At 39.0% G+C, this 21228-nt stretch overlaps 1 protein-coding gene across 1 annotated transcript; it reads right to left on the bottom strand.

Moving 5' to 3' along the window:
• Window positions 1-301: 301 nt before the first annotated feature.
• etfbkmt (electron transfer flavoprotein subunit beta lysine methyltransferase) lies at window positions 302-2773 on the bottom strand. The gene is made up of 3 exons (XM_010751083.3): window positions 2394-2773; window positions 2191-2321; window positions 302-952 (listed from the first exon to the last, which is right to left on the bottom strand). The coding sequence occupies exons 1-3, from the start codon at window positions 2678-2680 to the stop codon at window positions 603-605; spliced, it is 768 nt and encodes a 255-aa protein (XP_010749385.3). The 5' UTR covers window positions 2681-2773; the 3' UTR covers window positions 302-602.
• Window positions 2774-21228: the final 18455 nt, after the last annotated feature.

Below are 21228 nucleotides of genomic sequence, written 5' to 3'. Positions count from 1 at the left end.
TACTCCCGTTAAGGAGCACAGGCTGGGGGTTGTTCTTTTTTTCTCCTCCCCCCTCCCCATGTTGTTTCCCTTTTTTCTTCTTTCCTTTGACTACCAGACCCTGTCCTGTCTACCCCCCCACAAATTGTCATATATGTATGGACAGACTGGTGTTGCAATTTCGTTGTACTGTACTTGTACTGTTACAATGACAAATAAAGCTTCATTCATTCACTTTACATTCAACTGTACCCTTAGGAGAGACCAATGAATTACTATGAAATGCTTGTAAGAAAATATACCACATGTATGTCTGAATGTATGTCTGAAATGGAAGTTGAAGTTTTTTATGTTAAATAATTGACAGAAACCATTTGTGTGAGTGTCCTATGCATATTTATGTATTTATTATTGAACTTAGACTTTGTTATTTGTAAATTAGACATGTGTGGCTTAGGGGAGTCATCGCATAGGTTTGCCCCAAATAATCTGAATGTAAGAAATAGTAAATCTAGTACAGGACATTAAACAACCACATGTAAGGACTTTCCTTTGTCATAATGTTCAAGCGCATCCCGGTTGAGGTAGTTGTGTTAAATATCTGCAAGGTAATTACACAGTCCTCAGAGTTCAGGATGGTAACACCAAACACTGCTGCAGGTCAGACCATAGTTCTCCTCTCTAACAGACTCGGGCAGCTCAAACTGAGCCAGCAGACACAGGAGTCGTCGGATGCCGTGCTCCTCGAACTGGGCTCTACCAGGATCTCCAATCAGGACTTTGGTGCCGTGGGTTTTGATGCAGCGGTCCAACCAGCTGTGAAGGCTGGTGGTGAGGGCCTCGTGGTAGAACATGTCACCCAGGAGGATCAGGTCAAAACCCTCGGCTTGGGAACCAATCATGTTGTCAGTGGCACAGACGGGCGGCTCGAGTCCGTTCAGCTCACAGTTCATGAGGGTCGCAACAGCTGCAACTGTAACACAAACTGGTATTTTAGCATGTTACCCCCCGTTGCACAGCACGTTTGACACAAAGAATTCCATTTATACTCCTAGCTGTGAAAAACTGAAAAACACTGCACAGTGACAGGTTTTGAAACTGACCGCTCGAGGAATTACAGTTTTTAACACTTCCACATTTGGCTTTATTTTTCAGCTCCAGAGGTTGCTGCTTGGTCTTTACTTAATGATTTATCTGTGTACTGAGACCATTAGTAGTAAAATAATTTGTGTGAGTGTCTCATGCGGGCACAAGAATCAGTCATTCTTAATTTAATAATTACATATTTATGTATTTAATATTTAACATTGTGGGGCCTCTAGACTTTGTTTTGTTTTTTTTGTAAATGTGTGGCTTAGTGGACTCATTGCATAGGTTTGCCTAAATAATTTGAATGTAAGAAATAAAAGCTTTATAAAAACTGTATGTACATTCAGTAGAGGACATAAAACATCCACATGTAAGGGCTTTACCTTTGTCATATTGTCTATGTGCTTCCTGGATATTAAAATATATTTACATAGTTGTTAACATTTTCACTTTCATACAGACTTAACTATGAAACTATTTTATGCTATTACATAGACTTTTATACAACAGGGGTAATGGAGGCCACATAACAGCGTAGACAAGCCATGAGCGTGAGCATGTGTCTGCATTTAAGGATTTGTGCTGATTGTTATGGGAATTTTAAAGAAAAACCCTTGAATACGGAGGACTGGATTCAAAGTATCAAAGTTTAAGTTGAACTTATTATTCTTGTACAAGAAGGAGCGTTTAACAGTGGGGTTACAGAGAAAAGGCTCCCTGTGGAGCAGATGGTTCCTATACAAACGATAACGGGCTGTCTTAACCCTCTGTAAATTGTTAACAGAAAATTTGCATATATAGCATCTAAACGTTTTTCTTTTCCCTTAGTTAGTAGTCAGCATATCCCCGATCTAAATGTCACCTCTCTGACCCTCGTTCGGTTCTTGACTTCCTCTGTTTATTAACCTGAACTTTACCTTACCCTGCCAGCCTCAGCAAAACATTAATAAAGGGAAGTGTCCTCAAGACATGTGATAAATAGGATCACACAGACACACACGGTATGATTTAAAACATCTGAATAGCAGTGTAATCCTAATTTTTATAACACTGAGATCCTTGAGAGTAAAATAATGGAACAAAATGTACCACAACACAGTCAGAATAAACACAGATGCATACCAGTGTCAATGTCATTAGCCACAACATGAGCAGCTCCACTCAGTTTTGCAGCGATGGCTGAGGCTCCACAGCCACTCCCCACATCCAGGACCCTCTTCCCCCGACACACTGCAGGGTTATCCAACAGGTACCTGCAGACACCAGGTGAGACTCAACTCAGCATTCAACTCAGCGTGTGTCACACAGTGACAGGGGTTTATTACCTTGAGAGTGCCTGTCCGCCTGGCCAATATATGGCCCAGTACGGCTCATCAAAAGGCCAAAGCTCTGGTCTTTCTCGCCAAAATCTGCAGTTTGGAGTAAAAAGTCTGAGTTTGACCTCTGGGGTCAGGCTCTGCTCTCCAACTACCTCTGTGTTCTCGGAGATAAATCTCCTGATGTGCTCATCAGACTGACAGCTGAGGGAGAAACATCTGCGTGTCTGTCTTAAAGCGCGGACAAACAGTTTAACACATGGAGAGCAGTCACGTGGCGAAACACGCGCAAACATGATCACAAAGTTAGAAGAAAAGCGCGTGCGAACATGACGACAGAGAAATCATCACTCACGTGTTAGATCGTTTTCTACACGGACCCAAAATAGTGTCACACAAAAATGATATTCATCCCCCTGAAAACAGGAGACACACTCTATGTTCCGCCCCCAAAGGTTCCTACCTAAATATGTGTTGATTTTTTTTAAATGTTATGAATAAAAATATAAATGATTTTAATTTGCATATACACACACACACACACACACACACACATCAGATTGTTATATCATGACACGAAGGAGTGTTTGATGGAGGTCGACTGGAATAATTAGTCTCACTTATTGAAAGTTGGTTTTGTTAATAAGAACTATAAAACTATAAAAGTGCAGGCCACTACACTTTATGATAATGATTATATGTGCTGTACTTTTTGACAGCTGTAGTATCAAAAACAAAATCTTTAGCCCTCAATCTGAACTTTTTTTTCTCCATTCTTTCAAATTCTTGAACTCTTTCAATTCAAACATTTTGCTTAATGGTATTAATGGTTATTAAAAATTGCTTAAACGTTGTGCTGGGCAACCAAAATGTTCCAGCATTCATTATTGTAATGCATCTCAACTGTCATTTGCTTCTCCACTTAATATAATTGACACTTACCTAAACAACGTCTCAGTGAAAAGACGCACTGTGTGCTTTGTTGTGCCTTTTTGTGTAATGACAAATAAACAAGAAGTGTGAATGTCAACATCTTTTTTTCAGTTACATTTTATGATAAAAATGCTTTAAAATAAATAAAATAAAATAAATAAATCTAAAAAATAGCACTTTTGGGGATTTTAGGAGCTCCTGATATATAATGGTTAAGTTTTGTCGTATATTCAGTGGTGATGCAGTTGAAGATGTTTGAAGAGAAACTCCGCCGACACTGTCTTAGTTGTATAACAAATTTGCAGTAAAGTAACCTGAGTCAGAGGGACAGATAGACAAGAGAAATTCCTTTCCCAGGAAAGACCACTTAGGGGCTTAACCTTTGACCTGACCCCTTAGCTATCCATTTTAAAGAAGTCATTATCATTATCTCATCTACACATCTGACAGCGGCTCCAAGATGCTTTAGTATGTGACTATGCATCTATGTGCAGACAACTCAATTGTAATTCTATATATATTCTGATATATATTATAAGACCAAGACAAGACAAGATAAGATAAGATAAGATAAGATAAGATAAGATAAGATAGACTTTATTGATACCATACTGGGGAAATTCACTTGTTACAGCAGTTCACAAAACACAAGGTGAATAAATTGAATAAAAATAGAAAAGAAAATATACTGTAAGTAAAAGAGGAAAAGTAGTTGCACAGCATAGAATAATCATTGTTAGATTAGTGAGACAGCCTTATCCTCTGACCTCTGGTTACCATCTGGTTATCATGATCCAAAAGGCGACTGCTAAACAAAACAAAACATACAGCTGCACACTTTTCAAATGGTTGGTGTAGGGCCAAATGTGGTGTTAATGGTGTTTACCCTACACTGTAGGGTAAACAGTACTGTTTCCTGAGGTTCCTCAGGGAAAAGTTCTATCTATCTATCTATCTATCTATCTATCTATCTATCTATCTATCTATCTATCTATCTATCTATCTATCTATCTATCTATCTATCTATCTATCCACACAGAGACCAGTCATTATAAGTAAATATATATTAACCACAAGATATATTAAACTATAAATAGCATAATAACATTAAACTGAAGCATGATAGTGTTCCTCTATAAAGGCTGATAGATAATAAAACATTAAGAGCCTGCTGTTGGTTTTATAATGTAAAGACACGGTGTGTGTGTGTGTGTGCATGTGTGTGTGTGAGCAGATGGTTCACAGAGTCACAGTCATACTGGACCCCTGGGCTGTAATTACCTTTATGTTCTCATCACGTGCAAAGCTATTGGTTTTTGATGGAGGATGTGGAGTTCTAATGGGTAGTTTTCTTCCTGTCATTGAAGTTACTGTCATGTATTGACGACTCTCTTCGTGCTTGTTTGAGTGAAAAAGAATAAGCAGAGCTCGAGGCTTCTTTCTTAAGGAATGCTCCTTTTTTTATTACAAGCCATTACATACTCTGAGTGCATGAAGAGAATCCTTGAGGTCAGATTAAAGACTGCTGAGGTCCCTATGGTCAGATTGCAGCCCCGATTCTCCCCCTGTGTTAAGGCGTTGCCCTGCTATATACTAATATGCAAATGAAGCGATTACATATTAATGTTATGAACGTTTCACCATACATTCTTCCGTATTTGGTAGTGATGACCAGGGGTGCAAGCCTGGATCTTGTCATCTCAAGGGCTTACAGCAATCTTGACATGTACACCTTAACAGAAAATAGTTGATATTAAGATGACAGCCAATCGCTCAATTCTATTGTGCTAAAAGCTTTCTCCAATTTTACTTAAGACATCTGTTTACTCTGCGAATAAGTTCAAATAAAGCAGACTCAAAAATATACCACATTACCCTGAGCTGACCCCCGTGGGTCAGGACTAGCACACCCACAGCTCTGTTCAGGGATTATTTTTTATAGATGGCAGCTGTCTATCAGGGCCAGTGGTTGTAGTGACTTGATTTCATATGGGAATTGTAACCTTCAGTCCCTCCAGTTGATGTGTCAGTGTGGCAAGAGGGTAACAATGTGTTCCCGTTCTGAAAATAAAGGAGCTCAGATATACACTGTTGCCCATAATAAAATATTTTTACCTCTTCTCATGAAATGATTGTGACGATGTGGTTTATTCTTGACAGAAAACCAAATTATTACAACTTTATGGGCAACAGTGTACACAGACCTTTGTCCTCCATTATCCAGGTTGTGATTTAGTTTTTTTTTTCATTATGGCAGATATGATTTGACATAAAAGTTTTTTTTAAGTATATATATTTTTTGGGCTTTTCATGCCTTTAATTGATATGACAGCTGAGGAGAGACAGGAGGCAGGGGGCAGAGAGAGGGGAATGACACACAGCAATGGGCCATCCGATGCAGGATTCAAACCGGGGCCGGCTGCAGCGAGGACTGTAGCCTCTATACACGGGGCGCCTGCACAAGCCACTACGCTACCGACCACCCCAATTTGACATGAAAGTTATGATTAAAACTGCAAGATGCAAATTCAGAAAATATGTCTGTCTCTTTCTAACAATCCATCCATCCATCTGTTTTCTGTAAATAATAAGACTTATCAATCGCTGGGAGAAAATCAGGGTTTAGGAACACAAAAGATAAAGACGTGAAAAGAATAAAAACAGAGCAAAGTAAATAAAAAACCTAAAAATTAAGTTAATTATTCTAGAAATGGTTACATGGTCAGAACTTTGTGGCTGACTAATAAAATCTAGTCAACACTGTTTGTTTTCCTTTTTATTGAACTAGTTATGATTAATGAATAAAATGCAGTCTCACAGGAGACACTATAAATTGGTGCAGTGATTAAGACATGTTTTCACAGGCTGAGGTTAAATCCTGACAGATGATGCTCCACATGGTTTTCTGTGTCACGTCTTCCCTCCCAGAAAAACTGGAAGAGTCACAGCAAACCTCACACAATGTGAAAATCAAGCTTTCCTTTCACTATACTGAGCACACCTTTTGCATGCTTTCTTAATTTCTGATGCCATAGCATGGTACTTTTATATCTCGCATAATGTTCCTTTAAATTATTTTCCACTTCCTCCACTCCAGACACAGACTGGCATTCCTTCAGGAAACAAAAGTTACAGTTCTACCTAGTAAACTGACTTTCATCAGTGTTATCAGTGGTGTTGATACAATCCCCCAGTCCTTTAACACTAGTAAATTTTCCCTGTCTTCCTGTTTAAAATCCGAGGAGTTTAGAGGAATGCAAGCTGCAGCGACAAATCACTTGATGACTTAAACCTCTTAGAGCCTGAAACCGTTTTTTTCCTTTAAGAAGAAACTGAAGTAATATAGTGTAGTACTTCTCAGAATATTGCCAGAGACCTGGGGGAGTCCTTAAAGGATTCCTAGAGGCAAACACAAAATCTGACAAATAGTTTAATTTTAGTTTGGAGGACAACATGTGAAACTTTTGTAAAAAGGGATCCTAATTTCCTAAAATCACGTATGAAATAATAATATGATGGTTATGCAAACAGTCTTTCATTTGATGCCTCAGTGTGTTACAGAAATAAGCCAACCAACTAAATAAACAAATGCTGTAGCTCCCCCTGTTGGTCATTCACATAAGATCATTGTGTGTGTCGTGGGTGTGTAGATGAGTTGAATAAAGTCATGATCTTAAAAGACATATTTGGAGATGTCATAATGAAATTCATTTGTCTTCTTATCATCTTGGCCTCTCAGTTTCATCATGCAAATCTGTGAAGACCTGTATATTTGTATCTGCATCATCTTCAGAACACAGAGACAGAAGTCTTTTGCTGTCATTGGCATCCACACTGACAGTATTCAGTATTCAGATTACGTAAGCAAACGATACCACACTATAGAAATAGTAAAGTTGTTATAATGTATTTTATATTTTGAGACTATACTCATAGACTGTAGTCTTTGATTGTAGTAATTGACTGCTGCAGGCCTAATTTGAATTATTCTGTGTTTCATATTTAGTATGGTGACCCCATATAGGCCAGTTTGCATCCGTACCCTTATATCGAGTCACTTCTGGCTGTTTAAAGGTCAAAACCTTCTCCATCAGGGTCCATCGACTTTGGAACGACCTGCCCGAGGAGATAAGGCTCGCTGATTCAGTGAACTTCCTCGACACTTTTAAATCACTTCTTGAAACTCATTTTTATAGACTTTATCATCTCTTTATCCTTTTACGTTTAACACCAGACGAGCTACCAGACGAGCCTTTTTGTTATTAGTTTTCCCTTTATATTCTACCATCTTAAATATATATATATTTATATATAATATCTATATATATATATATTATATATATATATTATATATATATATATATATATTATATATATTCTTATTACTGTCTGATATTATTTTTTCTAAGCTTTTAGAAAAAACTAGTTTTAATTTTTTATTTCGCTAGCTCTGTTGGCTTTCTGTTGTCTTTGTTGTGTTTCACTTTTCTTTATTTTAACTTGTTTGGCCTTCTGTTGGTTCTTCTGCAGTACTTGACAGTAACAGTACTTGAGCAAATGTACTGTAAGTAAAAATAAAACAACTCCTTGTAAAAGGAGCAGGACCTCTAAATTTGGGTTAAATAAAAACACATGCTCCTGCTGGCTCACTCTGTTTATCTTCAAGCAAGTTGTAGACTAATTGATGTGCTAATTGTGCATTGGATGGTTTTCAAACTCTACTTTTTATTCCTTGTGAATACTTCAAGTTGATATGATTTGTCAAAGCATGTCTGTAACAAAGCTGTTTCCTCCAGGCTTCTGTGTGAATAATGACAAAACAGAGAAACCTGATGTCTGCCTCTGAGTTCTGCTCCATTATAATCATTATGATAATGGAAATCTGATTTCGCTGACCGCTGCATACATTCCCTCAGAGCCAGCAGGCACTTTACCATCTGTGACTCTGAACAGACCATGCTGATTTCTGTTTTGAGAAAGATGAGTCTTCTGTCTTCGTCATGTAAATTTAAGCAGCATCACAAGCACATGCAAACTTAAGGCTTGCACACAATGATCATTTCTAACATGTACAAACAAACAGAAAAAAGGCCTTAGGTCAGTGTCACAGAACATTAAAGGACCATATTTGCGGATGTGTTCCAACATTTAGGAATATGTGAGTCAGAGAGTAACAATTAGTTTTACAGGACTGCAACAACAAATAAACAATAAAAATAAACATTTTCTGAGATGTTTACCATGCAGAACTGTGTCAAACAGAGGCAAACCTCAGAGACAGTTATTAGACTTCAGTTAAAAATGTTTTTTCCTTGTCTTGTTTGCTTGCCTGTGGACACATTTACCATTTTTTTTCAGCAGACCTGCTGTGCGATGACTGAAAACCTCTGATTATGCCAGCAATTACTTGAAATCAATTTGAAGGCAACCAGTCAAAAACTCTTTCTCTCTTTTTTTCATATAATTACTATCAAATTACACCATACCTTCCTGGTGATTGTCAATTTACAGTTGAAAATAATATAGTCTCTAAGAAATTATAGGAAACTATGTGACCCCCTAAAATAAAAATGTTTATTGTGTTATTACTACAGTATACATATTCTGCATTTTTTAATGAAGCACATTATAGCTGAAAGAACTGCCTCGACATGTTCTCTCTTACAATTCATGAACCATACTGAAGGTCTAAATCATTTTTCAAAATTCAATTTTACAAAATTGATGAAGTAATGCTAAATATAATCACATAAGTTACAGACTTTTAGGTTATTTGTTTATGTATGGATAAGTCTCTCTTTTTTTGACATATCAAAATAATATTTATTTATTCTGTACACTGCTGGCCAGGGAATGATCTTCATTCCTTCGTGTTTAGAACATGTTTGAATGATAAACTAAACTGAACTGAACATTCTGTATGCTGGAATCAGCCTTACAATATATATATATATAAACTTCCCCAGAGATCATGACCTCAAGTGGTAGCTCCACGCTGCATGATAATAGACCAAGCAGGCATCCATCTTAAATATTACGCACAAACATACATATAATACGATGCAAACCACTTGTCAAGTCATCCTATGCAAACAAAACATGGTCTTCCCACATGGCTTGAGAAAAGCAGCTTCAGTTGGTCTCCAGTATTGTTTGACTCATTTGACAAATATACACAGCAGGCCGCCAGCAGAAACACTTGCCAGGAAATTCACAAGTCATAATTTATTTGGAGAGCTTACTCTTTGATTAATATAAATCAAAACAGTGAGCTGTACAGAACTTAGTTTCCTCTTTTTAATTATTATTGCATGTGATAGGGGGAAACAGTAAAATAATCAAACAGTATGCTCGACTTGGAGCATTCACAAGCGTCGCCACAGGACTGATTGTGTTAACAGAACGATATGCTTCACTGTCAAAGGAAGTTGATAAAAACAATGACACCATGGTATCTCTTAGCTATTCTTGTATTACTAGCAACTCATTTCTCCAGTTATGCAAATACCCCAATTAATATGCTTCTGGGGAATAAAGCTTTGTGCAAGAGTGAGCTCAGTAATATCCTCAGAAGAACGAGTGGTACTTCTGTTTTCATATAAGAGAGAAGGAGGGGGAGAAGACCTCTCAGTGCATAATGTTTTCTCTTGCTCATGATTTTGTTGACAATGATTCAGAGTAACAAACAATTACTTCTGAAGTTCAGTGATTTTCTCTGTATTTGTTCCTTGTCTTTTTTCATGTCTTTGAAATTACTTCTAGTGAAGTCAGAGTTAAATTAAGTTATTTGCTGAAATCGTAAAAATGTTTTGTCCTTTGTTGTACTGCAATGTCAGCATGAGTGGATTATTCATTTCATTAAAAAAAAAAAAATGCAATTCAGCTGCATTTGTCCCGTCTTTCCCTTTGTATAATTTACAAAACGTTCATCTGGTCACCCATTATCAAGAAGCAAATGAAGTCCAAGTCAAGTGTCAACAGTTCTCTGAATCTCTGATTATTTTAAACCATGAGAACAGCACGAGGTAATCAACACACAAACACACGTGTATCTGCATGTACTGTGCATGACAGCCCATGTGTTTGTTTGTGTCAGTGCCAGATGAACCAGCTGACCTGCAGATCACAGCAGCATTAAATAATATAATGCACAGGGCGTAAATCTCATTAAATCGCGCATACAAGTGCCGACTTACAACTGTGCTGCTTCCAAACAGGAATACAGTCTTTAGAAGAGAGACAGCGGTACCTTTCATCCATGTCCTTGTCTATTTAAAAACAGAAAAAGGCCCAGCTGGGAGAATAATGTGATTTATAAAAACTCATTATCTGGTTAATTATCTTTCTTTGTCATGCCAAAACAATTAGCCACTCTTTTTTTCCAGATTATGACCAAATAAATAAATTTAAAAGTCTTTACAGGAGTAGGTGTTTTCATGGTTTTCATTCAGATGGTGACCAGACGTTGTTTAGGTTGTCAAACGGAAGCAGAGCCCCAGTGCAGCAGTAGTGTGTGGTGCGTGTCTGCCACGGTGACACACAGCTCACAGGGAAATGGAGAGAAATGGGAGTAAACAGACACGGTCAGAGTGGAGAATGACAGAAAGAGAAAGAGGAAGAGTTATAGAGAGAAACACACTCACACACACACACAGAAAGAAGGAGAGTAGGAGAGGAACCCACCTCTATCACAAAGTTTTTGGCACAATACACAGAGACGATGCTGCTACTCCTCTGAGAGTTGCACACGCATAAAAATGTCACCACAAAACAGAACAAAATAGGCTGTTTCCCTTGTAAAGACTGGTGTTTCCGAGGCAGTTGTAAGATGTGAAACAGGAGAAAGCAGCATGACTCCCCGGTGGATAACACTTACAGAAGATAACTGGGAGGGGGTGGGGGTATGGGGGAGAAGAAGATCGAGTGCACAGGCAAGCAGCAGACTCATCTCTCTAAATACTCCCTGTGCCAACTAGTCTGAATCACCAGCAGGCGACCATGTTTAACGTCCCGGGAGAGCGTTTGGAGAGCGGGTCAATGCTCGGTGCACCGCTTGATCTGAAAGGATTGTTTGTACTAAAAGAGAAAATAGATGGAGCACAGTGGGGAGGATTTCCAGGTAGTTCAAGGTTAAAGCAGAACTCTCAGCACAGGGCCTAGTGCAGACGACATGTGGAGACGTGACTACAGAGTGCGCCGACTTCTATTGTGTTGTGACAAGAAATGTGAGCTGCTAAGAAAGTCTGGCAGCCTTGACATTGTAATTAGAAACTCATGAGGGAAATTTCTTCCAGTCATTTTGCTTTGTGATTTTAATAAGCCATTTTACTGTCAGAGGGAAATGACACTTCCCGATGACACCCTTGAATACGTCATTAATCTCAATAATACACACCAGTGTTTATTTAGAATAAGTCTCTCTCAGGTGATAAAGGGCCACCATCACCGTCTAACAGAGGAACCATTTATTCTGTATTTAAGTTCTCAGTTAGGTGGCCTCCTCTGCAGAGGTAATCTGTTTATCTCAATTTTCTGTGGCACATCTTGAAGCTCATATGCTGTAGAGATGCTGGCAGGGGACAATGGTGCTTTGCTTAAGTGGGAACTCTTTTCTTATTACTTCAGGCAATTGTCTTATGGCAACATCTCATAACATTTTCATCATAAAATAACCAATTTCAAATCATTTTGATGCTACATTGACTTCAGGTGAATGGTGTCTCACCCTGTGTGTTTCTTCTTGCATTGTGTAACCTTGTGCTCTGTGTATGATCACCTCGAGGTACATAACTATTTCACTAATTTTCGTGAAACCGCATCAACTCTGAGATTTTCAGAGTTTCCTAATGGACAGTAGTTTGTTAGCCGGGTTGTCTGGACTATGAGCGCATCAGGAGTGTGTTAGTGTTTGTACCACAGGTGTTTTGGACCACCAGGAAGAGAAGGTTTTCAGGCCCGGGGCACAGGCAGATGCTGGCGGAGAGTGGACCCAGTATCGTGCCAGAACCTGAGTTGGCCAAGTGGGTAATGTAACAGGGTTCAGCAGTGTCTATAATGAGAGAGACGAAAGAGCCATTGATGGCCACGGGACAATAGTAAAACGTTGAGTGACGTTTAGGTGTTGGCAAGAGCATTGTGAAATAAAAGGCTGAAAGACAGATGCCCAACTGGGCTTTTCTTGCTGTTGGTGTAGTAAGTTATATCAGCTGGTCTTGTGTTGTTGCACCTGCTTGATGTTTGGCTTTTAGCAAAGTTGTCGACATGCTAGTTTTCGGTCATAATAAATATTCATCACAGCTGTCGATTTGTTGCTTTAAAGATCCCTGTTCACTGGGAAGCTTGTGGTAGTCCATTATGTTCACAGGATGCTTTTCATCTTTAATCTTTGACCTTTCATCCATACTATAGAAATTAAGTGGTTAGGTCACTGTTTTATCCTACAATCGATTTGATACACTCAACATATTTACGAGCACCACCGTGACATAGAACTGTGCCTCTTTTTCATGATAACCAATGAGCTCATGTGTATTTACCTCAAAAGAAATAATAGACTTCTTCTCTGCATGTGCCAGTACCACATCTGTTATTGGTTACGTTGCTGATGAGGCATAACCTAGTCATTTGTAATGTGACATATTTATATAATTACACCAAGTCTGTCACTATATATTCATCACTTGACTAGTCCTTCATTATGTGTACATTATCTACAATATAGAGGTTCCTGATCCTGCCCACCTTTTGGAGTATTACTCTTCTGTTATTCCTCTCACTATTAATTTATTGAGAAATGTGGGTGCCATATTTCACATCAAAACATAAAACTTTAAGTTTGCAATGACTCACAGTATGTTGTCTTCCATCTCTGTTAGAGACCCTGCACAGGTACAGGTGTCTCTTGACTGATTAGACCTCTGCTCAGGTTAAAGTTGGGTGCCTTAGCTATTACAAGAGGTCATCGAACTTCCTACTGCAATAAGAATTATAACGTTACTCTACAGGTCTGTAGTTTATCAGTACAGACTAGTGTCTGTTAACAGACAGTCACTTTGTTTACAACATGGTAAAAATGCACAGGGAGAAGTACTTAAGTTGAACATCGTAGTTTCGCCACAGATCACGTCAATAATGATGATGTCACTGATGATGTCTTCATGTTCTGAATTCTCCTGCCTTTCTTTTCAATCTGATCTCTTGGCATTTTCCTTACAACATTTGTGGCGTCATCTGTAGGGGTTTAAGGTGTGACCACCAACATGAGTTGGGCAGAACAGAGTTCATATTCATACCATATACATACCTGGTTGTATGTGAGAATTTCTCTAACTCTCCTTAGCCAAGCTTCAGTAAATATTACAGCATAAGACACCAGAGGCTTCTGAGCACTTTCCTCCTCACCATTGACCATTGATTTCTCCACAAAAGTTGGTAGATAGTGTACAGTTTTTGGGGTTTGTAGCCATGTGACGATTCACCTTACACATACTCATTTCATTCTTTGTTTGCTGATATAAGCATATTAGTGCAGCTTTAAACTATGTGTATCTGTTTGAATGGTTTTATCTCTACTCAAGATAAAGCACCTGGTTGTTAGTATACCACTGTGGCTCACATGTAGAGAGAAATTATTGTAGACATGTAACCTAAATACATAAATTGCTCCACTTAAAAGATTAGCACTTCTGTAGCCTTGTGCTCTATTTCTCTGTTAATCATAGTAAAATAAATCATACATTCTCACCCATCCCTGCCACGGCATGAAACCCCCTACATTTATACAGTACATCAGCTAATTAAGTTCGTGAGGTGATGATGATTGTTATGAGGCTTTATATGTTGGGTGTTAGAGCGGTAATGTAGAGAAGTACTAAAGCCCTTAAGAGGCAACACATTAGAGAGTTATCAACTAGCTGTTGTGATTAACAGTTTAAGACCCAGAACTCAAACACCAACCAAAGCCTGTTCAGTTTTAAATAGTTTATTAAAAAGCCGGAGGTGACTTGGTGGACGAAACGATAAAATGGTGATGGTGGGTGGTGTAGCTAGTGTTATGGAATTTTCTATCCTTAGGTTACACAAGGTCACGTGTGGGCCTTGAGGTCCTCAGCAGTATTAGTTGTTTTGCTTTGACTGGGAACAGTAGGTGCCAGTCTATCTCAACACTGTGTTGGCCAGGGTCGAAGAGACCTATTGCTGCCTTCCTTGACATAATAGATAGCTGGCCGTTGATCTTCCAATCTGCGTAAACAGACATCTGTGTCTCCAGACTAGAATGTGCTGACAATAACACCTGCATGGGTAAAGACATTCTCTTTGACTAATTCTGGGCGTGTAGTATTTGTGGTGTTATCTTTGGGTTTAAAGTTTATCCACCAGCATTAGTTGGGCAGAATGTGAGACAGACTCAGACACTTCTGATGTACTTTAAGAGTGTCTCTAATTCTCCTTGGCCAAGCGTCAATAAATATTACAGCATAAGACATCAGAGGCTCCTGAACACTTTCTTCCCTCATGACCTCACCATTGACCTTTGATATCAGCAATTTCTCCAGAACAGCTAGGAATGGCGCAGGGCTGTGCTCAACAGAGACTTCAGGTGAAGGTGCAGGATTGGTTGGAGCTGGATATGTCAGTTAAGTGATGAGGGAAAACAGGACTAGCAAAAACTCAACAAGAAGATCCGAGTGTACAAAGATGGCCATACATGGCCAGTAGGTCAAGCCAGTTTTATACTCCAAGGGTTGATTAGTTGATGAGCTGCAGGAGGTGAGGGGAAGACTGGAGGCCATATCCAGCAACACATACATAGACATGAGTCACTTACATGTTGTGTCAAACAGGGGTCCATTCAGGAGGGTTAGGAATTATATGATTTAAATGGAGAAGACAGGCTTAATGCAGTGGACCACAATGAGGACAGTGTTGGTCAGCACATATTGCTGTAGGATCAGGTCTGAGTGTGAGAACAGAGCACATTCTCACAGCCACAGAAATCCTAAACCACATCTGATCCCAGACTATAAAGCTGTTCTTAAAATCCTACAGGTCCTTTGATCAATGAAAGGAGTCATGAATGGACCTATCACATCTCGTCCTCTGTTTAACAGCATTTGATATTCAGTTAAAATATAGTGTGTTTCTACTTAGTAAAAGAATGACAACGTTTACAGCTTTAGAGATTCAAGACAACGGCATGAAAAAACTAATAAACTTCAGATTATGCAAGGAACGACCTGACTGGATGGTGACCTCAGTGCACCCAAATAAAGTGCAAGGCCATTTGTCCTTTGAAATAAACGCTGAACAAGTAGTGTGAAGAAATAAGAGAAAACAAATGTGTTAACACATCATGTATTCTCTCTGCTTCAGATTGTCTGTGTTCATGTTGATGTGTGAATGTAATTATTAAAGCCCTTCAGTGTAGTGTAGCTTCAGAAAATCAAGATTTAATTCAGGAAATAAACAGCTCTGCTTATTATTATTGTTTTATTGATATCAGTGGCTGCAAGGCTGTGATCATCATTCAGTTTACTGAAGTTCTAATTTTCCAAACTATCATTAGTAATATTTTGCAATGAACTAAGTAAATTAAACAATTTTGCCTAAAAATACATTGTGCCTTTTAGATAATGATATGTATTGAATCAGATGAGTGACAATGGTCACTCTGTGTTACAACTCGAGTAGTACAATTGGGAAAAATGCCCTCTGAAGGAGTCAACCAGATTTCACATTATAAAAAGATTGCTACCGGTACCTTTGTGTTATACCTGCATTGACACTGCTCAAGAGCAGTGTGTTTTTCCACTTACTCTGACTTCACCACCAATGTTTTATGTCATAGTTTTTGAGTGTCCTGTTTGATGTTTCCTGTTTTCTCTGTGGGTACGCTCGAATTGTCAAAAAAAATGACCTTCTAAGTCCTCGCCTAATCACTTTTCCTTGACCTTAATGGAAAATGTCAAGATGCCAAGGAAAGATGTGAAGGAGAACTCATAAGGAGTTTGGTGCGGTGTATATAGAATCAGACTGTGCCTTCAAGCTGGATATGACAGTTAAGTGATGAGGGAAAACAGGACTAGCAAAAACTCAACAAGAAGATCCGAGTGTACAAAGTTGGCTATACATGGCCAGTAGGTCAAGCCAGTTTTATACTGCAAGGGTTGATTAGTTGATGAGCTGCAGGAGGTGAGGGGAAGACTGGAAGCCATGTCCAGCAACACATACACAGACAATAGAGAGAAACAGGGAGGGAGAAACAGTCATCATCATAGTCATCATTCAAACTGCACGTGTCAAACTAAGTTTAAAACCAGCCACTAAAAGGAGTGAAATGGCGACTACAAACAGAACTCCATCTTAAAACTAGCCTGAGGGACATTTATAATACAATGGGATCAGTCACTTCCATGTTGTGCGAACAGGGGTCCATTCAGGAGCGTTGGGAATTATATGATTTAAATGGAGAAGACAATCTTAATGCAGTGGACCACAATGAGGACAGTGTTGGTCAGCACATATCATCAGGTTTGAGTGTGAGAACAGAGCACATTCTCACAGCCACAGAAATCCTGATCCACATCTGATCCCAGACTATAAAGCTGTTCTTAAAATCCTACAGGTCCTTTGATCAATGAAAGGAGTCATGAATGGACCTATCACATCTACATCTACACCTACATTCATAGAATCCGACTGCACTTACACTAGACTACGTCATAATGTGACAGCGGATGTTATTTGTTGTTAGTTGCTGTCCATCATCATATGCTAAAGGAGATAATAAAGGATCATGGCTAAATACTTCTGGGTCATTTCACTCAGTTAAGAACCTTCCTAAGTAAAATAAACTATCTGGATGCACCCTCTGTGTTCCTTGTTTCCTTTTGTCATGTCGTACTGTCTGTGTATGGTTCGTAAGTTCTGTTTTCATTTCCTCAGTCTGTTTCTCAGTTCTGCTTAGTGCGTCTTCCTGTTGTTCCTGCGACTTTGGTTGACATGAACTTCTGTTTATTAGATTTACCTTGTTTTTCTCTGCGCTTATTCACCATTGTTGTTTTTCATTGTTTTTCATGGTTTTTATTGTTATTTTTGTGTTTTCCATCCCTGTAAGTTATTAAAGGTACCTTTTTGTTCACCTTCAAGTCTGCATTTGGGTCCTCTTACTGAACTGACAGTTTCAATGTACTTTCTACCAAATAAAAAGGGAAATGCATCACACAGCACGACAACATCAACCACAAGGCATAACTATTGAGGGTGTAACCAGTGGAGTGAACTAGGGTTCAAAAGCTGTTGGGGGCCCATTCGTGTGCGAGGGCTGAGAATAGCAAACTCCCTTAGCTGTCTTTTTTCATTTCCAAAGTTCTTATCTCCAAGGATGTAATATTTTTTTTCCTACAAGCACCTTTTTGGAGATACATAAAGAGACCCTGTTTCAATACAACTTCATTGTGTGTGCTCTTGTGTTACGCAGCACAACAAAAAAATATTTGCACCAGGCCAATCACAATTACGTCACACTGCAGCATCGTTTGGACTAATAAAGAACATTACATGTGTCATCACCCCTCTCAGGCCGTACCTTCACCGCTCATGTTTTAAAATGATGTCTACAGCCATTAACATGAGAGTGATTTGGTGTTGTTTGTATGGTGCTCTCATGTATTGTGCTTTCATGACTTGTTTATTTGCTGATTCATACAGTATTTTCAATTACATGAATCTTGCATGTGTTTGATTGCTCTGATAAGTCTAGTGAGCACAAATCATCACACAACTCAAGCTCATTCATTACACAGACTACACATTGTTTATGTCTGTCATTACTCAGTGTGCCTTCTGTCAGTTAATAGTGTTTGTTAAATTTGTGCCAGTTTGCATACTGCTCCTTCTCCTTCTTGATACTTTAGGACATCTGGTGATGCATTGTTTAATTCTCATTGAAGACATTCCTACATTGTTTATTGATATCAGGCACTATAAACAATTTCTGACACCGCAAGGAGCAGGAGCAGTTAAAACTAATTTGACTCATTTTTTTCCACAATGCCAAAATAATTATTTTAATCAAATTAAAATAAATTCCCTTTCCACATCTAGTCACATTTGTAATTCACACTTTACAATACCAAGGGCACAGACACTTTATTTGTTCACTCTTTCTGAAGGAAAAGTGGGTCGCATATTTGATAAAGACATGATTTAAAATATGCACAACAACAAGGTCGATGTGGAAAGGGTTTTGAGGAATTTGAAAGGTGAAGGATCCAAGGATATGTGGTCCCTAGTCTGAAATCAGGGAGCACTTGTCACACATGAGTGTAACAAAGACTGACACCATAAACTGCTGCAAAGTATGGACCTCTTTAACCTTGACCATATACAGTATTTCTGCTCTCCATCTGTGTGTAAACTGGCTCAAGAAAGAGCCATCTGCCCAAGGTTCAGACAGGCAGAGATTGATGGAGCTACACTTGTTCTTTTGCTCTTGCTCTTTCTCCTTGACTGCATTCATGACCCAAAATAAAGCATGAAATTACTGTCTCATATTACAGCTAAACCGTACATGTAAAGTATATGTTTATGAAAACATCTGAGAAATAGGTAATGCAGCAACATAATCTTAATTCATATTTTGCCAGCACTGATGAAATATCAGCACTACTTGGTTTGATAGTTTGATTCAAGCTTTTTGAGCATCCATCTCATTGCACTGGACGAATTTCACTTGCATGAAGCTGAGGGCAAGTCAACTCGCAGTGGAGTATCTATCATGCACTGAACGGACGAATCTCCTGCTCTTCATGGAAAATAAATTAGATCTGTCAACTTGACATCCATCAACAGATCCTGTGTGTCTGCTCCATGAGTAGGTGATCAGCCGCAAACTGCAATCTCTCTGCTGCGATCTTACCTGCCAGCCTCAGAGTCCCTCCAGCAGGAGACTGCAGCCCAGTGGGACCAAACCTCACACCACAAGATTAGTTTTTTTTTTCCCTGACTGCAGATAGTATCATCACCACCCACTGACACTGACTATATGACTGTCTTTAATATCTATAGCATGATGCATTTAGATTGTCATGTGGACCATTAAGGTAAATAAAATGATATATTTGAGTGAGGGCGCCTTGGTGGTGCACTGGTTAGCACTGACGCCTCACAGCAAGAAGGTTTGAACGTTGGCTGGACCATTCCTGTCTGTGTGGCTTCTCTCCGGGTACTGCGGCTACCTCCCACAGTCCAAAGACATGCATTTAATGGGTTAATTGGTGAGTCTAAATTGCCTGTAGGTGTTGAGGTGTCTGCACATAGATGCATAGTTTCATACTAATGCTAGTACTAGATATACATATGATTTACATCAAAATAATTGTTTTGCCTGCTAGCTGTTGTCTTGATCCATCCTGACTCTGGGGTTATTTGGATAGGGACCCAAGAGCCACCAGGTTGGCGCCACTGTAAGGTATGTTATGATCAGTAGTTGAGTTGTAAAATGAAACCGGGGTGATGGTGAAATTTTTCATTTATGTGACATATTTTCCAGCAGGGGGGTCTGGGGGTCCTCCCCCAGAAAATTTTGTATTTCTTAGATGTAATTTCCTGCATTCTAGTCAATTTTAGGGTGACTTGTTAGACATGGCAAATCCTAAATCCCATCTGATTCATAGCTTGCATTCTCAGTTGCATGGCCTGCACACGACAATACTATTTATTGGAAAGAAACAATAACCACTATGGACATCATGTCATTCACATCTTTTTTAAACATATTTGTAAAAACATTTTAAATATCTTTATTTGTGAATGTTTTTAAACACAACTTTGTGTATGTATCTTTGTGTGTTTTCAAACATATTTACATACATTTAAACACATTTTTTGTTAAAAATCTTCACTTAAAAAAACACAATTTAAGGAGGAGGAAAGAAGACTTTGAGTTTTAAGACGACGCGATGTTTGAAACAAGCGGTATTAAAGAATATGAAGCAGCAGGTAGCAGCTAACGGTGCTGCTAAGGCTAAAACAACACAGAGTGTGGATGATTGACACCTGTCACCTGTCGACCAATCAGAGTCAGGAGAATCTATTAGTACCGCCCACATTCACCTTTGACCCACCAATGACGATCCAGAATGAAGTAAACCCAAAGGTAGTATATCGCAGCAAGAGGTCTCACTTCACTGTCAAAGCCTCTTTGTCTTTATGTAACAACCAGGAGCTTCATGACTGATTCAAACTAAAGCAGAGACATAGCAGGAGACATTAGCAGCATTTCTTCGCGCTGAAATAAAACTTTTGACACGAAACAGCAAAGATCAGACATACTGTGTCATTTTGTGGATTTTTGTTGCTACTCTTTGTGGGCTAGCTCGCTGAGTTTTTATCGCACAGTGATGAGACACATATCTTTGTAAGATATATTTTTATTTTTCCCCCCGCCGCGCCTCCCCTGAAGTCCTCTGGCGCCCCCCAAGGGAGGCGCGCCTCACACTTTGAAAACCGCTGACATAGGTAATAGACTGATTATCATAAAGCCCCCCTAAATGTCGAATGGTAATTCTATTTCCAGTGTTAAATATAAGTAATTTTCACATGCATTGATAAAATGCCATAAGGGATGGAAGAAGGGATGACCATTTTAGAAGAGGGATGATTTTGACCATTTTCCCCCAGGGGGGATGCCATCCCCCCCCCATCCCCCCTCAACTCGAGTACTGCTTATTGTAATAAATTTGTTATACAACTAAGACAGTGTCAGCAGAGTTTCTCTTCAAACATCTTCAACTGCATCACCACTGAATATACGACAGTGTCAATGTAAGTGTGAATGGTTGTTTATCTCTATGTGCCCTGTAATGAGCTGGCGACTTGTCCAGGGTGTACCCCATTTCTAGGCCAGAGG

Source organism: Larimichthys crocea, chromosome XXI (assembly GCF_000972845.2).
Source record: "Larimichthys crocea isolate SSNF chromosome XXI, L_crocea_2.0, whole genome shotgun sequence".
Lineage (NCBI taxonomy): Eukaryota > Metazoa > Chordata > Actinopteri > Sciaenidae > Larimichthys > Larimichthys crocea.
This window is presented reverse-complemented; position numbering and strand designations above follow the sequence as displayed.

Coding starts and splice junctions, on each gene's coding strand:
- etfbkmt (XM_010751083.3), bottom strand. CDS start 2,680: ATGTTTGCGCGTGTTTCGCCACGTGACTGCTCTCCATGTGTTAAACTG. Junction 2,322..2,393: donor GGCGGACAGGCACTCTCAAG/GTAATAAACCCC, acceptor TGGTGTCTGCAG/GTACCTGTTGGATAACCCTG. Junction 953..2,190: donor GGCTAATGACATTGACACTG/GTATGCATCTGT, acceptor TTTGTGTTACAG/TTGCAGCTGTTGCGACCCTC.